This window comes from Myotis daubentonii, chromosome 1 (assembly GCF_963259705.1).
Source record: "Myotis daubentonii chromosome 1, mMyoDau2.1, whole genome shotgun sequence".
Taxonomy (NCBI): Eukaryota; Metazoa; Chordata; class Mammalia; order Chiroptera; family Vespertilionidae; genus Myotis; species Myotis daubentonii.
The window spans coordinates 203,452,525-203,471,091 of NC_081840.1; the positions used below are offsets into that span (position 1 = coordinate 203,452,525).

Sequence of the window (18,567 nt, forward strand, 5' to 3'; positions counted from 1 at the left end):
TGAGCCACGCCCACTTATCCTCCAGGACTTCCAGAAGTCTTCCGTTCGGTAACTATGGTGTTACTCACTGGGCTGGGAACTACACATTTGCATATGACCTGTTTTCCAGGGCAGTATTTTGACTGGGTGTAGAATACATGGGGAACACTAGAAATAAAAATTTGATGTTAGGTAGTAGCCAGATTCTAGACAATCCAGTGTCAAACTAAGGAGTTTGACTATCCTGCAGGTGGGAGGAGGCTTTGAGGAGACATTGAGGGAGGCATTGAGGATTTCTGTTGAATGAAATGGCATGACCATTGGTGTCTTTGAAGAGCTATCCAATGGGAATGAGGGGTATGTAGTGTGAATAACCTGAGGAAAGGAAGATCAGTTGGAAAGCTCCTATTGTGGTCAAGAGTATAATGCTCTGAGCTAGGAAAAGAGCAGTGGAATTAAAAAAATAATGATGAACATTTGTATACTGTTTTCAAAATAACGAAGTTCTTTTCCACATCTCATTAAACCTCACAATAACTTCATGGTATTTACTTCCATGTTTTATAAAGGAAGGAACTGATTTACAGAGTTAAGCTGCTATGAAGTAACCAAGTGGAAAATGGAAGGGCCTAATTGGATGACGACAGAGCAATACTAGGGAATTGCAAGGGTGCTTCTGAGATCAGGTTGGGTGTGAAGATGGTGGAATTCTTCAGTGGCTCAGTGTCAAGTCTCTGGCTGTGGTCTCAAGTAACCCCTTATGTTCTTTTATTTTATTTTAATAAGTTTTTATTGATTTCAGAGAGGAACGGAGAGGGAGAGAGAGATAGAAACATCCATGATGAGAGTGAATCCTTGATCAGCTGCTTCCTGCACACACCCTACTGGGGATCGAGCCTGCAGCCTGGGCATGTGCTCTGACCCCTGACTGGGAATCGAACCATGACTTCCTGGTTCATAGGTCGATGCTCACCCACTTCCATTGCATTTATGGTTTGATAAACAATGATGTCTTATAAAGGTGTGAAGGAAGGGAAGAAATGGCTGTCACCAATTCACTTGTCTCAAATAAGAATATTCAGGCCTTTTCTGAGTATCCTGAGTTTCAGATAGTTTAATTTTGTTGAATATTAGAAGGCTTAGTCTGGACATGGGGCTTCAAATATGGGCTGAATAGGTTAGCTATGACTGGGTTTCCTTTTGTGGTTGAGAAGAGAACTGTGGAGTGTGGTAGTGTAGACGAGAGAGAACATCCTCGTGGCTCTGTGATTAGGGTGTTTGATCAAGATTGTGTCCTTGTCAGAGCTGGAGAGTGAACCATAGCCATCACAGTGCTAATTCACTTTGTTCACACATTTACTTTATCTGCGTGCTTGTCTGTTTTGTGTGCCAAGACCCTGAGGCCATTCAAATAGAAGCTTAAGTCAGCCATGCAGGTGATGAATTGTACTTTTCCATCCGAGATGTTTGTGTCCTTGCAATCAAATAGCAGAAGGGCGTGCCAGAAAGTTAAGGGATGCTGGGGAGGTACAAAGCAGAGAATCGTCATCATGGCAAACCTTGATTAGGTTTTCTGTAAAATGCTGGATATGGGTGAAGGGAGTGAGGCTGGGGGTGGAGTGGAGGTTGAGCTTTTGTGACCTGGCATTCTCAGTCCAAGTGTGTAGAATAACATTTATTGGCTCTGGGTGTGGGGAGGATCAAGGCTTATTTTGGTGATTTGAAATGACAACATCCTTGGAAATCAAAATGTCACATTTTATTTCAACTGTTCATTTTCTTTAGAATACTGGAATCTTCAATGGCAGGAGAAGGAGTGATCAGAAGACCGAGATGAATTTTAACACTATTCTAGAAGAGATTCTTATTAAAAGGTCACAGCAGAGAAAGAAGACATCGCCCTTAAACTACAAAGAGAGACTTTTTGTGCTAACAAAGTCCATGTTAACCTATTATGAAGGTCGAGCAGAGGTAGGAGACCATTGAAATGTGCTTTACTGATTTCTGTGTTGTTACTACTTTGTAATACTGTCCCCAATTGTATGGAATAAGCTTTAGGTTAATTAAGTTAATAATGAAGTAAAGGTAATAATATGTTATTTTGGATTTGAAAGATAAAGTTTAGGATGTGGATATAAATATTCACAAGTTCATTAATTAGGGGTTTGGTATATATGGGTAAACATTTTCTATCAGCCTACTAAATTAATCTGTTAATGAAAACAAATTAAATCCTTATGGGCTTCATTAAGTATATTGTATACATGGCTCTTTCCCATAAGTTACTGTATTACATACCAAAGTCTTCTTTAACACGTAGAAACTGTGTCTGTATCAATTCATCATAAAGTGGGACAGACCTCTGCCCTCTCTTGGTCCTCTGGACCCCAGGCTCCCTCAATACGATGGCAATAAGCGTTTATTGAAACTCTTCCTGTTAAGTACAGCTCACTGTGCTTTGGGAGTGTGCTGAGAAATTCTGCTCTGGAAGGTGGAAATTCAGGCACGCCGTGCCTTCCAGCCCCGACATTGGAAAACCTGTGCTTCAGTTCCCGTGACGGGCCACTCTTTGGCGTGCCCTCTTTGTTCTTATTACTCACAACCAGCTCACATTTCTGCATATTCTAATGAACTGGTGATTGATCTTCCCGGCAATTTATGTTGTTTGATCTTACTCATAATAACACAGAACAAAGGGGGTTTCATAAGTGATCTTGCATTCTGCTCAGGGAACTAAATGGCACGTGGGTCAGATCATCTGACACGCCAGGGGACGCTCTGTGTGGTATTGCGATGGAATCCAGGGGAGCGCAGGGCTGGGGGTTAATCAGGAAAAAGGCCACGAAATAACGGGGAGGAAACAAGGGGAGGAAAGATTTCTCTATGTTGCGATGTGGAATAAAAACTTTTCAAGTAGTGAGTAAATCTCCAACAATTGCTAGCTAAGAAATTAGGAACTTTTTATAACTGGACTTAGGTACTACTAACTTGGTTGGTGTGTTTTCTGTAATGCTGCTCCAGGATGAAACTGGCAAATAGTTTATAAAGTCGCGGAGTAGGGAGACTAGTTGTGTCGGATCACGAAGGCCACATCCAGGTGCGATGATTTGTTAGGAGAACTCACGGCACTCAGCATATAGTTGTACTTTCAGGTACAGTTTATTTGGTTTATTACAGTAAAAGGAGACAAAGCAAAATCAGCAAAAGTAAAAGGCAAATGGGGCAAGTCTGGAGGAAACCAGGCATAAGCTTGCAAGAGTCCTTTCTCAATGGAGCCAGAAAGGGTGTGCATAATTCCTCCAGCATCGAATTGTGACAATTATGAAATGTTGTTACCAGGAAGCTCATTAGAGACTCAGTAGCCAAGGTTTTCACTGGAGGCTGATCACGTAAGTACCCTCTGCCTAGCATGTACCAACATTCAAGACTCCAGAAGGAAAGCAGGTGTTCAGCTTAAACATATTGTTTGTATAAATAGTTTAGGCTCAGTGAGCTGTTCTTATGGGTGCTCAGAATGGCAGGGCCCTCCCAGAGTTCAGGTTTAAGCCAAGGGCCAACCTTGTAAGCCGGCCTTTCCCAAGATAGTAGTCTCATAGATGAGCTCTGTTAACTCTTTTTTGCAAATCAGTGGTAATACTGGTAAAAATTTTTGAGCACCAAATATATGCCAGGCACTGTGCTAAATACTTTACATGCATGACTTTTCCCCTCAAAACAATGCTAAATTGTATTATTAGTATCCCCCTTTAAAAAATGAGTATGTGAGGCTTAGAAAGTTTAAACACTTGCATAAGATCATACATCTAATGAATTACAGGGCTGTCTTTTTCAAAGCGTATCTTTGAAACCACCTTGATACTCCAAAGAGTGAAAAATTCTGTTAATTTTTTCTATAACACAGGTAGAGTTGTATTTTAAAGCAAGTATATTTTTATTACTTTCAGTTATGAATTTTTAAAATTTTCTTTGTGATAGAAGAACATTAACACTAGAGAGGGTTTTTGTCCTGGTTCTGCCACTATCTACTTGGACATTTTAAAACAGTGCTCTTCCAGTTTGTATATATAGTTTAGAAATTACTTTTATATACATTTTCTATCTCTTCATACTCTGAACTCCTCCTTTGTCATCACTGCTTCAACCCTAGCACATGTCCGATCTATTACCAGGTCCTATGAATTCTTTGTTACAACTTTAAAGTGGCTCCCCACCCCATTCTCTTAGGTGGATTACTGCTCTACCTGATTCCACTCTTGAATATTTATCTTTCGTTTACAGAGTCTTCAGAGAGATATTGAAACCCTGTATCTTCTCTTTGATCTTCTCTAGGATCAAGTTAAAACTCCTTAGCTTGGAATACAAGGTGCATAATGCAGTTTTCTAATTGACAACCCTACTTCCTCCGGCATCAGCCATATCTTCTACCTGCAATTGCCCTGTCTCATGGTGCCTTTGTCAGTTCTACTTGGAGTGATATCCTTCTCTACCTTCCTGCCAGGACCTCTCTCTCCATCCACTGTCTTTTTCAGCCACCAAAAATTTGTTGAGTGCCTGGCACGTGCTCATCTTTCCTGACTCCGCTCCCTCCCCACCTTCTCTGAAGCCTTTCCTAGTTCTTTCCCACTGAAGGTAGAATCCACACCCCACTCCAACCCTCTGTGCCTGTAAATACTTTTATCATGGCATCTTGGTTGTCTGACTTCATTTACATATCTTAGTCCTTCATTGGACTTTAAACTCTTGGAGGGCAGGGTTCACAGCTTATTTATCTTCGCATTTCTGAGGCCGCAGTGCACAGTGGGTACTCGGTGGGAGGGCTGGCTGGATGGAAGGAGAGATGGAGAGACCATAATCTTAGACACAGGCAGGGCAGGCTCATCCTAAACATACATCATGAACCATGATACCCAGAAAGGTTGTCACACTGCAAGCAAGTTCAGTGCCTTTTCCATAATGCCACCAGTGCGTCCCGTGTCATTTCATTCCAGCTGTACTGAAACCGAACATTGTTTGTAATGAGATGCTTGAAATTTCAGTCTTTTACCCAGGATAACGGACAGGATGGTTGAGGCAATCAGTTACGAGTATGACGTGACATGAGTCTCTTAAGCATCCTGGGGAAACTCTCTTATTTCTATGGAGTCTTCTGGGTCAGAGAGGATGGTTTTCTGGACCAGCCCTGGGAGCCTGGAGACCTGATATAGAGATAAGAGCCTCCTGAAGTCCTGGGATGATCAGGTGTTTCTTTCCTGGTTGTATCCTTAGACTACGGGGACTTCCCAGTGGGAAGCAGAGGTTTCCAGGACACTTGTAATCCTACCTGAGGATTTGTATCTCTCAGTCTGATTCTGGAGAATGGGTGTGGGCTGGGAAAAGTTTCTTTTACTTACTATAGAGAAATTGGAAGCATTTGCATCACACTTTACCAGATAGTTCACTAGCTTGTAAAAAGTGATACAGCTCTAAACACTCGATAGAAGTAGTACAGTGCTTATTGTACAAGGAAACTTTTTTTGGCTCTGAAAATTCTCAACTGTATTATCCCAGAAATTTTTTCTTTTATTATTTAAATTTTTTTTCATTATTAAAAATTTTTTTATTTATTGATTTGAGAGAGTGAGAGAAACATTGACTTGTTGTTCCACTTATCCATGCATTCATTGGTTGCTTCTTTTGTGTGCCTTGACCATGGATGGAACCTGAAACCTTGGCATATCTGGACAATGCTCTAACCCAGTGGTCGGCAAACTGCTGCCCATTGAGTATGGCTCTTCCACAAAATGCTGGGGTCTAACCCCAGCAGGTCCAGGGGTCCCCAAAGGTGTGGACGGAGTCAGCGAAGAAGGAATGACACGGAGACAGCGTTCAGTTGATCAGCAGCCTAGCCAGGATCTCTAGCCAAGTTCTGGTCAGGATCTCCAGCGAAGTTCTGGTTAGGCTCTCCAGCCAGGTTCTGTGTCCATGTTCTCTTGCTAGGTTCTCCAGCCAGGTTCTGTAGCCATGTTCCCTCGCTAGGTTCTCCAGCCAGGTTCTGTCCAGGTTCTCCAGCCAGGTTCTGTAGCCATGTTCCCTCGCTAGGTTCTCCAGCCAGGTTCTGTCCAGGTTCTCCAGCCAGGTTCAGTCACCAGGTTCTAGTCAGGTTCTCTTGCCATGTTCTATCTAGGTTCTGTAGCCAGGTTCTGTCTCTAGGTTCTTCAGCCAGGTTCTCTCGCTAGGTTCTGTCTCTAGGTTCTGTGGCCAGTTTCTGTCCAGGATCTTTTGCCATGTTCTCTCGCTAGGTTCTGTCCCTAGGTTCTGTGGCCAGTTTCTGTCCAGGATCTTTTGCCATGTTCTCTCCAGCGAAGTTCTTCTGTCTCTAGGTTCTGTGTAGGTTCTGTGTGTAGGTTCTGTGTGTAGGTTCTGTGTTCTGTTGTCTTGTTACATCTGTATTTATACCAGTTGATTCCAATCCTATCAATCTCCATTCCAAAGGTTAGGGCGTTTCTTATCTCCATTCCAGGGAGTAAAGATTATGTAGCTTAAGCATGATTGTTCATAGTTAAAGTGATTAATTCCGCGCCTGGCACTTAGTTAAGGGGTTTTATTCCCTCCCTAACTTCAGGGGAAAATCCCTACCTGGGGAAACAACCTTTCTCAGAGAGGTAATCTTGGTTAAAACACATAGTGCCAAGAAGGTGAGCAAACATATTAAGAACAGTATGCCATATATGCCAGGTCCCTTGAAACAGCAAGGATGGACCGGCTCCTGGCAACAAAATACCATGTGCGGGCGTGCACGTACAGTGCGATTGAAACTTCATGGCCACACTCAAGGAGCCAAAGAGCGGCATGTGGCTCTCGAGCTGCAGTTTGCCGACCACTGCTCTAACCAAATGAACTACTCGGCCAGGATGAAAACTCATTTTCTTGTAGGCAGTTGAGTTTCCTTGTTTCTGAAAAAAGGTAGTATTGACTTCCTCTCTTGTGTCTCAATTTCCTTTCTTATGTCCCTTCTTCTGATTCATATCTGCCTTCTTAATCTCTTGTCCTGGATCTGAACTTCCTTGTAATTAATCATTTACTAGGATATGATCCATCCTCTTAATTTACCAATTTATTCATTTTCATTTCATAACATTTTACTATGCGTTTTTTCTCTCTAGGAAGCAGAAACCTACTTAAGACGGAAGGTAGGTGGGTGGGAGCGTGCCATTCCTTTCATCTAGACTCTGAAAAATTTTTTTTAATAACTTCATATTTTGCTATAGTTTCAAACTTTGAAAAAGTTGCAAGAATAGTAGAAGGAACTCTCAAGTAACCTCTCAAGTAATCAGATTTACGAATTTGCCTATGGTTTTGTCCAGTTTGCTTTATCATTCTCTTTGTCTCTCTCTATGCATGTTATTTTCTGAACAATTTGAGAGTAAGTTGTAGATGGTGCCCCTTTTATCACTTTATAGGTCATTATATATTGTCTAAGACCAAGACCATTTTCTTTTATAACCACAGTACAATGATCAAAATCAAGACTTTAAACACTCATACAATACTATTGTTGAGTCTGTAGTCAAATTTTATTTATTTTTTTGCTGATGTCATCATACCTATTTCTCAACTTCCTCCCCTTGCCAAGTTGAGGATCTAATCCCTGATCGCCCATTGCATTTAGTTGGTCAAGACATAAAGTTTTTAAATATCGGTGGTGAGAGGAAGAGAAATGTAAGGAAGAAATGCTGCCTTTGTTGCATACTATAAAATGCCAACTATCTCATGAATAGTCAACGATTGTCTATGAGACTTCACAAACATGAAATTCGGTTTAAAATTATTATAGTCTCTTCTCTTACTCTCATTCTCATGGTCGTCATTAGGATGGCCATAATATCTCACCAAAGAAATTGTTTACTTTAGCCTGGTCCACTACGATGAGTAAAAATCACTATTCCTGTTTCCCTATCTGGACCCTCGCCTCAGTTTTAACTTTTTATTTTTCTGTGTTAAACAGTTGTTAGGCATGTAAAATACTTCATGAGGAACAGGTTTGGTTCTCATGCTCTGCTAAAAACTAGAAATAATACAAAGATTCTAGACTTTGAAAGACACTGTAGGATCTGGCTATGATAGTTGTGCTTTATTCATTGCTTATTTGTATTATGATGAGAGAGACAAAGGCTGTAAGAAAAATCAGGGGTTTTGTTCAGAAATGACATTACCTAGTTTATTTTATTCATAAGACTTAGCTCTTAGCAATTTTTAGTGATATCCCAAAGTAAAATTTCCATCAAAGTTTTTTTTTAGCAATTTTGCTACTGACTATATTCAAACGACTGTGCTGTGAAGGCCCTTAAGACAGTTGGGACAGAACAAATCCCAGAATGTTTGGGAAATGGCATTATAGTTGAAATAAACCAAGTGTTTTGCTCCACCTCTCTTTTCCCACCTGCCTATTTTGAAAGAAACTTTTCTTAATTGGAAGTGTGTATAACTTATTTCAATTTAAATATATATATATATATTTCAGAGAGGAAAGGAGAGGGAGAGAGAGATAGAAACATCAATGATGAGAGAGAATCATTGATTGGCTTCCTCCTGCGCACCCCACACTGGAGATTGGGCCTGCAACCTGGGCCTGTGCCCTGAATCAAACTGTGACCTCCTGTTTCATAGGTTGACACTCAACCTCTGAGCCATGCTGGCTGTGCTTGCAAATTTTTTTGTAAAAAATAACTATATTTGCCCTGGCTGGTTTGGCTCAGTGGATATAGTGACAGCCTGTGGACTGAAGGGTCCTAGGTTCAATTCCAGTCAAAGGCACATGCCTGGGTTGTGGGCTTGATCCCCAGTGGGGGATGTGCAGGAGGCAGCCGATCAGTGATTCTCTCTCATCATTGATGTTTCTATCTCTCTTTCCCTCTCCCTTTCTCTCTGAAATCAATAAAGATATATTTAAAAAAAACAAACTGTATTTGACATAATGAATTTTGTAACCCGAGTTTCATTTCTCTCTATTGCATCATGAACTACTGGGCTGGGGATTCTTAGAAATCTTTGAAGCTACTTCTGTAATTATTTTCTATTAAAGTGTTTGTTGAGGAGGATAAATATGATATCTTTTTCTTGAGGGACAGTTAAAAGAGAGACCAAATTGTATGAGTGGAGGAAGCTTTGGTAGAAAAATCTAGGTTATGTAGATTTGGGGTGTGGTAGAAGTTGGGAGGGGTTGGGGAAGACCTCCATGTAGAGAAACATTGGTGTATGAGCAATGTTGAGCAGAGAAAGCCCTTTTGATACAGAGGGAACAGCATGTGCAAAGGCCCTGGGGTGAAAGGGAGCTTGGTATGTTTGTGGACCTGTTCTGCTCTAGACCTATATAGATTTATATAACTGATTATTACCCATACAATGAGATAAGTGATTTTATTAGTAATAAAAAAGAACCATAGAATTTTAGAGCTTGAAGGAACTATAAAGAATGACCCTCCAAATGTTTCCCTTCTGGAAAATAAGGATAAGGAGCTATTTGCCCAGGTCAAATAGCTGGTTGGTTGGTAAGGCTGGTTGGTTGGTAAGGCTGGTTGGTTGGTAAGGCTGGACCAAAACTCAGACCCAAATGTTTCTGTATCAGCCTCTGATTGTACTGCCTTGGTTCTGGAATGGATGTGTTTGGTTGCCCAAGAAGGCGAGGGCACTTATACAGCTTAAGTAATGTGGTTATTCACAGAATGGACACCACCTAGTGACTGTTCAGACCCCTTTGCTTAAAAATACTTGTTACTTTTCTGCTTTTGAAGCTTTGCTCTTGCTGTGACTAACAGTTCTTCTCTCCTCCACTTACCCAGTCTCCATCACAAGTCTTCTTAAGGGGGAGACCCTTCCCATCTCCCTGGTTGTAAATGCCTTGCTTTTTGTGAATTGCTGTTAAGTTGATGTACTATTCTTATTGTTGTTTTTCTCACCCATTACATACTAATCACGAGGGCCGAGGTTGTTGCCTCATAATTTAAACACATTACACAATACCTTGCACTTATGAGGCCTCCAACAGTTTTTTTGGTGATAATTACAATGGTGATGATATGTTAGTATTTGACTAAGCAAAAAGATCTTGAGAGACCTTGTGATAGTGATTTCCCATGCAGTTTTTCTCCATTTTATTTTATTTATTTTATTTTTCCTCACCTGTGAATATTTTTTCCATTGATCTTTAGAGAGAGAATGGAAGGGAGTGGGGAAGGAAGAGACAGAAACATTGATGTAAGAGAGACACATCAACTGGTTGCCTCCCACATGCATCCTGACCAGGGCCGGAGATCAAACCTGCACCTGAAGAACATGCCCTTGACTGGGAATTGAACCCATGACCCTTTGGTCCATGAGCCGCCACTCTAACCACTGAGCAAACCTGCCAGGGCTCCATTTTACTTTTTGAGGAGATGTTTTATCTAAGCTTAGAAATACAACTGTGTTTTTATTTGGCATTTATTAGTATTAATCTCTCCCCATAACTAAAATGTGGATATTATAAATAATCAAGATATAAACTGTCAGAAGAAATCAGATAGCAATTTGAGAAAGTGAAACTCCATTTTGAGTTGTTTCCAGAACTGTTTAGGACACTCTAACTCTTAGCCACTGGTTGGTGGTGGTCATATATATGTAGAGAATTATCTGCAGAGGGAGCTTAGAAGCACCTGTGCTATTCAGCAATTCTATGACTTTTAGGAGAATGCCTGCCATTATTAGCCATTGGGTTTTGTAAATATACTGTATTTCTGAGATAAATATTAAGTTTGATGATAACTACCTCAGAGAATTAAAAACTGCCTTTTCGTTACTGTCTTTTTACCAAAGTTCTTCATGTACCCTTTTTATTTTTATTCTTAGAGAACTGTCTATAATATTTGCATACTTCCACTTGGTATCACCTGAAATGAAAACTTGCACAAAATATATGCAATGTAACTTCTTTGTTAAATAAAATTATGTAAGAGACTTCATTGAAATCTCTAGTGATTTTTAATAGATTATGGGAAAGGAGTTTTCTCCCCATTATCCTAGTTGTATGAGAAAACTCTTTTCATTCTATCTTTATTCCAAGTAATCATGTAGGTATAGCTGTTTCTTAATTTTATTTGCCACTGCAAAAAGTAACATGGATAGATGTAAGTTCCTGCTAGTGAGATTGTAGCATGTGAATTTTACTCCTTTTAGAGGAATACATATATTATATGTGTATGTGTATGTATCTGTATCTATCTTTATGTATATGTGTCTGTATCTATGTCTATGTTTATGTCTATGTCTATATCTACATCTATCATCTATATCTATATCATCTATATCTAGACTTACCTTTCCTGACAGAAGAGAGTCTATACATTTTTACTTGATATATAGGACTCAACTCATTTAGTTTAGCCTATCCATCATTTGTACCACAAAGATTTAGTGAGTGTACGCACAGAATGCTAAGATAGAGGAATTAATCGCTGTCTTTTTACCAAAGTTCTTAGAAATACAACTTAGAGCGATTCCGGCTTTTTAAGTGTATAGCCTGATTAAGCCATAGTTCTACTTCTATGGGTTCAGCAGACTTTCTTATGCCGCATCTACTCTCTTGTGAGGGGGCCTCCTGAGACCTCAGTTCTTATCCCTACGTGCCACTGCTGTTTGCACTCGCGTGCATTTCTGGATTATTTCGGACTCTAACTTCACTGGCCCTTGGGTTACCAGGTGTAACATGGGTGGTTATACCTACAGGGTTTCAAGGTTTCCTTCTGTTCTTAAATTTTCCATCGCATAGGTTTTACAAAAGTACAGGGGTTTTGCACACATAACCATCAAATTTGTCCAACTCGTATTTTACAAGTGAAGACGCTGAGGGCCAGCCAGGCTCCCTCTCCGAAGTGACAGATGTGCCCTTTGACTGGATGAAGCAAAATGTCTTATCTCGCTGGCTAGTGTGCTGTTAAACCACACTCTGCTACTTCCCGCAAAGGGGACTTCCTTAAACAGTAGCTTCACTGACCACCTCTGTGCATGTGCTTCCTTCCTCCTTCCCTTCGCTGGCTTGAAGAGAGCGCCCGTGACAGTTTTTCATTGGTGCTTGCTTTGCCCTCATTGTACCCCTGCGAGGTGGCGGGAGCCCTGTGCGTTTCAATCACGTGGAGTGGTGCAGAAAAGAGACCCATAGAAGGAGAATTTCTCTATGAATGCTTCTATGAAAGAAGTTGAAAAGAGTTATACTTAGTTTGAAACTCTTAAGGACTTCAAAGTGATTTTGGTTAAGTAATAGGAACGAAAGTTCATTTCATAGATACGTTAAATGATTTGTGAGAGAGAAAACTCACAAGTAACTCAAAGATGAATTTATTACATTCATAGTCTGTCCCAGCAGTAGAGCACATCATCATAGTGAAAAAGACCCTTACAAATCTACCGCAATATATTAGTAAGTTAGGTTAGCACTTGTAAAAATAGTTAAGTAAGCTGATTTTTATTTATTTGTTTATTTTTCAAATATATTTTATTGGTTTCAGAGAAGAAGGGAGAAGGAGAGAGAGATAGAAACACCAATGATGAGAGAGAATCATTGATTGGTTGCCTCCGGCATGCCCCACTCTGGGGAGCCCGCAACCCAGGCATATGTCTTGACCAGGAATTGAACCGTGATCTCCTGGTTTATAGGTTGATGTTCATAGATGTTTTAGGTGAACTCAGTCCTGATTGATTATAGTACAATATCAAAATAAATGGTAGAGAGTTGAATTTTCTTGGAAAAAGCTGAGTAGACTGGTGCTAAAAATCAAATATATAAGTCAGAAGTTTTTAAAAACGGGGTCATTCCTTTATTTTCAGCAATCACTTTCAAAGGATACATGTTATGACTAAAATGTCTGTAGGAAAAAAGGCCAACATCCACTGGATGAGATAAAGTTTTCCTTGAGGTTTGAGAACCAGCTTTTCACCTGTTTTCTGTTCCTTCTTCATTATAGGGAACTTCAGTTCTAGTCTAAGGTCCACCTCTGAGTTAATAGAACTTCCGTGACTTAGAAGAGTGGACACTGTATTCTGGAGCCAGATTGTGTGGGTTCAAATTCCAAACTTGTTGCTTATTAGCTGTGACCATGGACAAGTTACTTAATCTCCCTCTGTGCCTCATTTCCCTCATCTTTAAACTGGGGCAAATAGTATTATTTCCCCCATAGGAGCTTGTAAGGAGTAAATGGATATGAAGTAGTTAGGACTGTTGCTGGCATAGAGTTAAGTACCTTTGTAAGTATCAGCAGGGCTGACATTCTGGGTAGGTTGTATTGTCGCCGACTTTTATCTTTTTGTAGAATGTGTTTCAGAGTTTCTGTTCTTGTGTGTGGCTCTTCCCAGATTTGGAAATTACTGCAATAAGCAAAACGGTTTCATTCTTCTAGTAGGCTGCTAATTCCAGGTGATTTGTGCTTTAAATTGGTCACTGATCTTCTTGCGTTGTATTCTGGTAACTGGGGGAAATGTTGGGGTAGGGTGATTTAGCATACTCAGCATCTCTGAGCCCGTGTTGGTGGAACTCTTGTTGGGGACGGTCTGGTCTGGATTCAGGGTTTTTTTTCCCTCTGAACGTTTATCTGTGGGACACATGATAGGGTGCTGGTTGTGATAAATGTGTTGCTTCAGTTTTACATTTTAAAAAAAAATATGTTTTATTGATTTTTTACAGAGAGGAAGAGAGAGAGATAGAGAGTTAGAAACATCGATGAGAGAGAAACATCGATCAGTTGCCTCCTACACATCTCCCACTGGGGATGTGCCCGCAACCCAGGTACATGCCCTTGACTGGAATTGAACCCGGGACCTTTCAGTCCGCAGGCCGATGCTCCATCCACCGAGCCAAACTGGTTTCGGCAAGTTTTACATTTTTATAACACCAGAGGTGGATCCACCTTGAGTCACATTAAAGAAAAGTACGAATTACCTTTCAATTCCACAGCTTTTCTCGGGGCCCCGAAAGGGCATTAGCAATTTTGTTTCATAATTTTACACTTGAAAAGAGAGAGCCTTCTCCCCAAAGTGTATAAGCTTCAGGTCATTCAAAACCTGGATCTACCTCTGAGGAGCATGAAAGGCTTGTTTTGTTCTAATATTTGATAATATCTATAAATTTTGCCCGTGAAATACCCCCAAGCATCTCCACTGTAAACCAGCTAAAAAACAAGCACATTTATAATTGGTTTATATTCTTAAAAGTCTTTCTTTTAAGAACTAAGTGGCACATGTCTACTATAACCCATTTAATTTATTTCCCTTTAATAGTTTCAGAGTTGTTTTGTTATTATATTTTAAGGAGTTTATTTTTTCAATTAATGTATTATTTTTTAAGTCTTTATTGTTGAAAGTATTACATAAGTCCCCTGCCCCCCCATTGACCTCTTCCAGCCCGCCCTGCCCCCCTCCCCAGGCCTTCACCACCCCATTGTCTGAGTTGTTTTTTTAAAGTTATATACTTTTCTTGTTAAATGTTAAATTTTCTGAATATTTTATGGTTTTAGTTACTCTTATGACTAGGTTGTTTTTCTTGATATGTTTTGTTGTAATTAGATATTGTTGATATATAATCAAGCTCTTGATTTTTATATCTATTTTGTAAGCAACTGGTATACTATGCTATTTCTAAATATTACATAGGGATATGATATTCTGTTCCCAACTTTGCTATAAAACTTATTTTTTAATTAAATTTAATTCAAATTATGAGAAGAAAGCAATTAAAAATATTAGAAGAAATAAAAGCATTTTAAGTTTTAAACAGGAATACTTCAAAGGTTGGGATTAAGTCTTTCTTTGTCGAGAAAGTTATAAATTGTGTCTTGGACAGAGGTATTGCTGGGGTATGGTGAAGGAACATACATAACCAATAACATTAAACTTTCTGAATCACCTGAAATATAAATTTTAGAAGTAGAGAAGCCTAGATTTGTAATTCATAAGCACTACCATTACTGGGGTAATAGGATGCAAACCCAGGCCCAGGAAGGCCTTCATAGATATCTGTACCCTAACTTTAGCCAAAAATGTTTTTTACTTTAATTAATTAATTTAACAAAAATATTTTAAGTGCCTTCTTTGTGGCAGGTACTGTGCTAGGCGTGGGGACCCAAGAGTACATGTAGTGAATGTGCTGCTCTTAGGGAGCGTACCTCCTAGAGGAGAAAGACAGCCTACAGCTATACCAGTAAATGTCTCCCAGCCCACGAAGATAAGGAAAGCAGGACAACACGGTGCCTTGCCTGGTTGTGTTTTTGTAGGTGTTCAGGGAATGAAGATATTAGGAAGGTCAAGGCAGTTCACGCAGAAGCCTGGGGGAGGATGTTCCCGCAGAGAAGCCAGGAATGCAAGGCCTCGAGGGAGGCAGCAGGAGCTTCGTTGTTAAAGAAGCAGCAGGGAGGTCAAAGGGCTGAAGTGGAATGGGGTGGGGTGTAGGCGAAGAGTCCGGATATCTGGGCAAGACCATGCATGCATGGCTTTGTGGGCCCTGGAAAAAACTTTGGGGTTTTTATTTTTTAAAATGTGATAGGTAGATTCTGGAGGATTATGAGTGGGGAGTGACAAGATTTGACCCGTATATTCCTATACGTCAAGACACTGGGGCATAGTGGAACATGAATTAGCAGTTTGAAGGTTTAGGGTATATGCCCGACCAGCATGGCTCAGTAGTTGATCATCGGCCTATGAACCAGGAGATCATGGTTCGATTCCCGGTCAGGGCATATGTCTGGGTTGTAGGCTGCAGAAGCCAATCAATGATTCTCTCTCATCCTCTCTCTCTCTCCTTCTCTCTTCCTCTCTGAAATCAATAAAAGTATTTTTTTTTTTTTAAAAAGAAGGATTAGGGTATAGTCTGGCTCTGCTCATGTGACCTTGAGGAGGTCAGTTATCCAGTCAGGGCCTCAGTTTCCACCCTAAATGAGGAAAGTAGATTATGTGATCACTAGAATCTCTCCTGGCCAAATGTAATTCTCAGATCTTAAAATAGTGAGTAAGCATTCAGATATATTTGCAGTGGTTGTTGGCTATGTGGAATAGGAGAGGACACTTGCCCCTCCCCACTTTGTGTTCAGACTTTGGACCTTTCCTGTTCTCAGCCCTGAGCCTCACTCCTGCTTCTGGGTGGCCAAGTTTTAGTATGTGTCTTTTTTTCAACCTGCATTTCTCTGATTTCTAAGGAGGACAAGCTGGTCTACATATTTTCATTGTCCGTTGGCTCTGTTGAAGTGCCCATTTAGATATTTCCCCCTCCCTCCCTTTTTCTTTCTATTAGGTGTTCTGTCTTATTTGTTTTTGAACTATATAAATATGTATTCTGAATCAAACCCATTGCCTGTATATTCTTTGCAAATACATGTTTGTACTGTGGCTTGTCTTTTAATTTTCTTAATGATATATTTTTACTGCAGTAAAATACACATAACAAATTTACCATTATAACCATTTTAAAGTGTACAATTCAGTGGCATTAAGTACCTTTATAATGTTGTGCAACAGTCATCACTGTCTGGTTCCAAAACTTTTTCATCACCCCAAACAGAAACCTTGAGCATGTTCCATGTGTACTTGAGAAGGATGTGTATTCTGTTGCTTTTGGGTGGGATGTTCTGTATATGTCTGTTAAGTCAATCTTATCTACATTTTGTTTAAAGCCATTGCCTTGTCTTTGAGTTAACTGACCCTTCAGTGAACTCTTCTGCTTCATCTAGTCTGCTGTTGAACTCCTCTAGTATATTTTCCAGTTCATTTATTCTTTTCTTCAGCTCTGTGACTTCTACTTAATACTTTCTTACATTTTTCATCTCTTTGTTGAAGTTCTCATTGTGTTTATCCATTCTTATCCCCAGTTTAATAAGCATCTTTATGACCATTACTTTGAACTCTTTATTAGGTAAATGACTTATCTCCATTTCATTAAGTGTTTTCCTGAGATTTCTTCTTGTTCTTTCATTTGGCACATATTTCCTTGTTTCATTCTGCTTGACTCTCTGTGTTGGTTTTTATTCAGTAGATGAAACAACCACCTCTCCCAGTCAGTCTTGAAGAAGTGATTTCATGTAGGAGATGAACCTTGTCATCAACCTTTGCCCAGCTCTTACTTGTCTCTCAAATCTTTGTCCAAGGAGCCTATTGTATTTGTAATAGCTCCTCATAGATGAGACTGTGCCAAGTTTGTTAGTGTCTGAAAGGGAGGATCTCAGCACCTATAATCAAACTGATTGGAAGCCAGATCCACAGGCAGCAACTTTTATTTTTTAATATATTTTTATTGATTTCAGAGAGGAAAGGAGAGGGAAAGAGAGATAGAAACATCAATGATGAGAGAGAATCATTGATTGGCTGCCTCCTGCATACCCGCTACTGGGAGTCCAGCCCACAACCTAGGCATGTGCCCTTGACCGGAATCGAACCCAGGACCCTTCAATCCACAGGCTGACGCTGTATCCACTGATCCAACCAGCTAGGGCAGCAACTTCTTAAAGTATGCAAATATATCCAGTCCTATCGGACTGCAAGTGTAAGCTCTGCTGGCTACCAGAGCCAGGCAATCTGGAGGTGTCCCCTAGGTAGCAGTGGCAAAAATTGGGATTCCAGGTGAGTGTACAAGCTGTTCTCTGGGAGAAGCTCTATTTTTTTGGATAGATAACATGTTAGACCACAAAACAAGTCTTAATAAATTTAAAATGATTAAAATCATATCAAGCATCTTTTCCAACCACGATGGTATGAAATTAAAAATCAACCACACAAAAACACTGGACAATTATGAATGTGGAGATTAAATACATGCTACTAAACAACCAATGTGTCAAGAAGAATTCAAAAGAGAAATAAAAAATTACCTTGAGACAAATGAAAATATATCAAAATTTATGGGAAGTAGCAAAAGCAGTTCTAAGAGGGAAGTTCATAGCACCAAATGCCTACCTCAAGAAACAGGAAACATCTAAAACAGCCTAACTTTACACTTCAAGGAACTAGGATAAAAAGAACAAATGAAGCCCACAGTTAGTACTAGGAATGAAATAACAAAGATTAAAACAGAAATAAGTGAAATAGAGACTGAAGAGACAATAGAAAAGATCAATGAAATTAAGAGCTGGTTCTTTGAAAACGTAAATAAAGATGACACACCTGCATCTAGAATTCCAAGAAAAAAGAGAATGGACTCAAATAAATAAAATTAGAAATGAAAGGGAAATTACAACTAATACCTCAGAAATACAAATGATCATACGATACTACTATGAACAATTGTATGCCAACAAATTGGATCACCTAGAAGAAATTCCTAGAAACATACAACCTACCAAGACTAAGTCATGAAAAAAATAAAAGAAAATATGAACAGTGATTGTATCAGTAATCAAAACCTCCCAACAAACCAAAGTCCAGGGCCAGATGACTTCATTGGTGAATTCTACCAAACATTCAAAGAAGAATTAATACCAATTCTTCTTAAATTGCTCCCAACAACAGAAGAGAAAGGAACTCTCCACAACTCATTTTATGAGGGTAGCATTAGCTTGATACCAAAACCAGACAAGGATGTTATTTTTTTTTATTTTTTAT

The 18,567-nt window shown here is 39.7% G+C and overlaps 1 protein-coding gene across 5 annotated transcripts in view; it reads left to right on the forward strand.

Moving 5' to 3' along the window:
- The window catches only part of TEC (tec protein tyrosine kinase), a 118,459-nt gene that overhangs the window by 31,837 nt on the left and 68,055 nt on the right, over positions 1–18,567 (forward strand). For 3 of the 5 annotated variants that reach the window (XM_059671751.1, XM_059671753.1, XM_059671752.1), the window contains one exon: positions 1,765–1,950. In XM_059671751.1, coding sequence (XP_059527734.1) covers positions 1,765–1,950 — 186 coding nt within the window. Of the gene's footprint in view, positions 1–1,764; positions 1,951–18,567 lie in introns of those variants that run through there. The other 2 variants (XM_059671754.1, XM_059671756.1) reach the window with 1 other exon arrangement.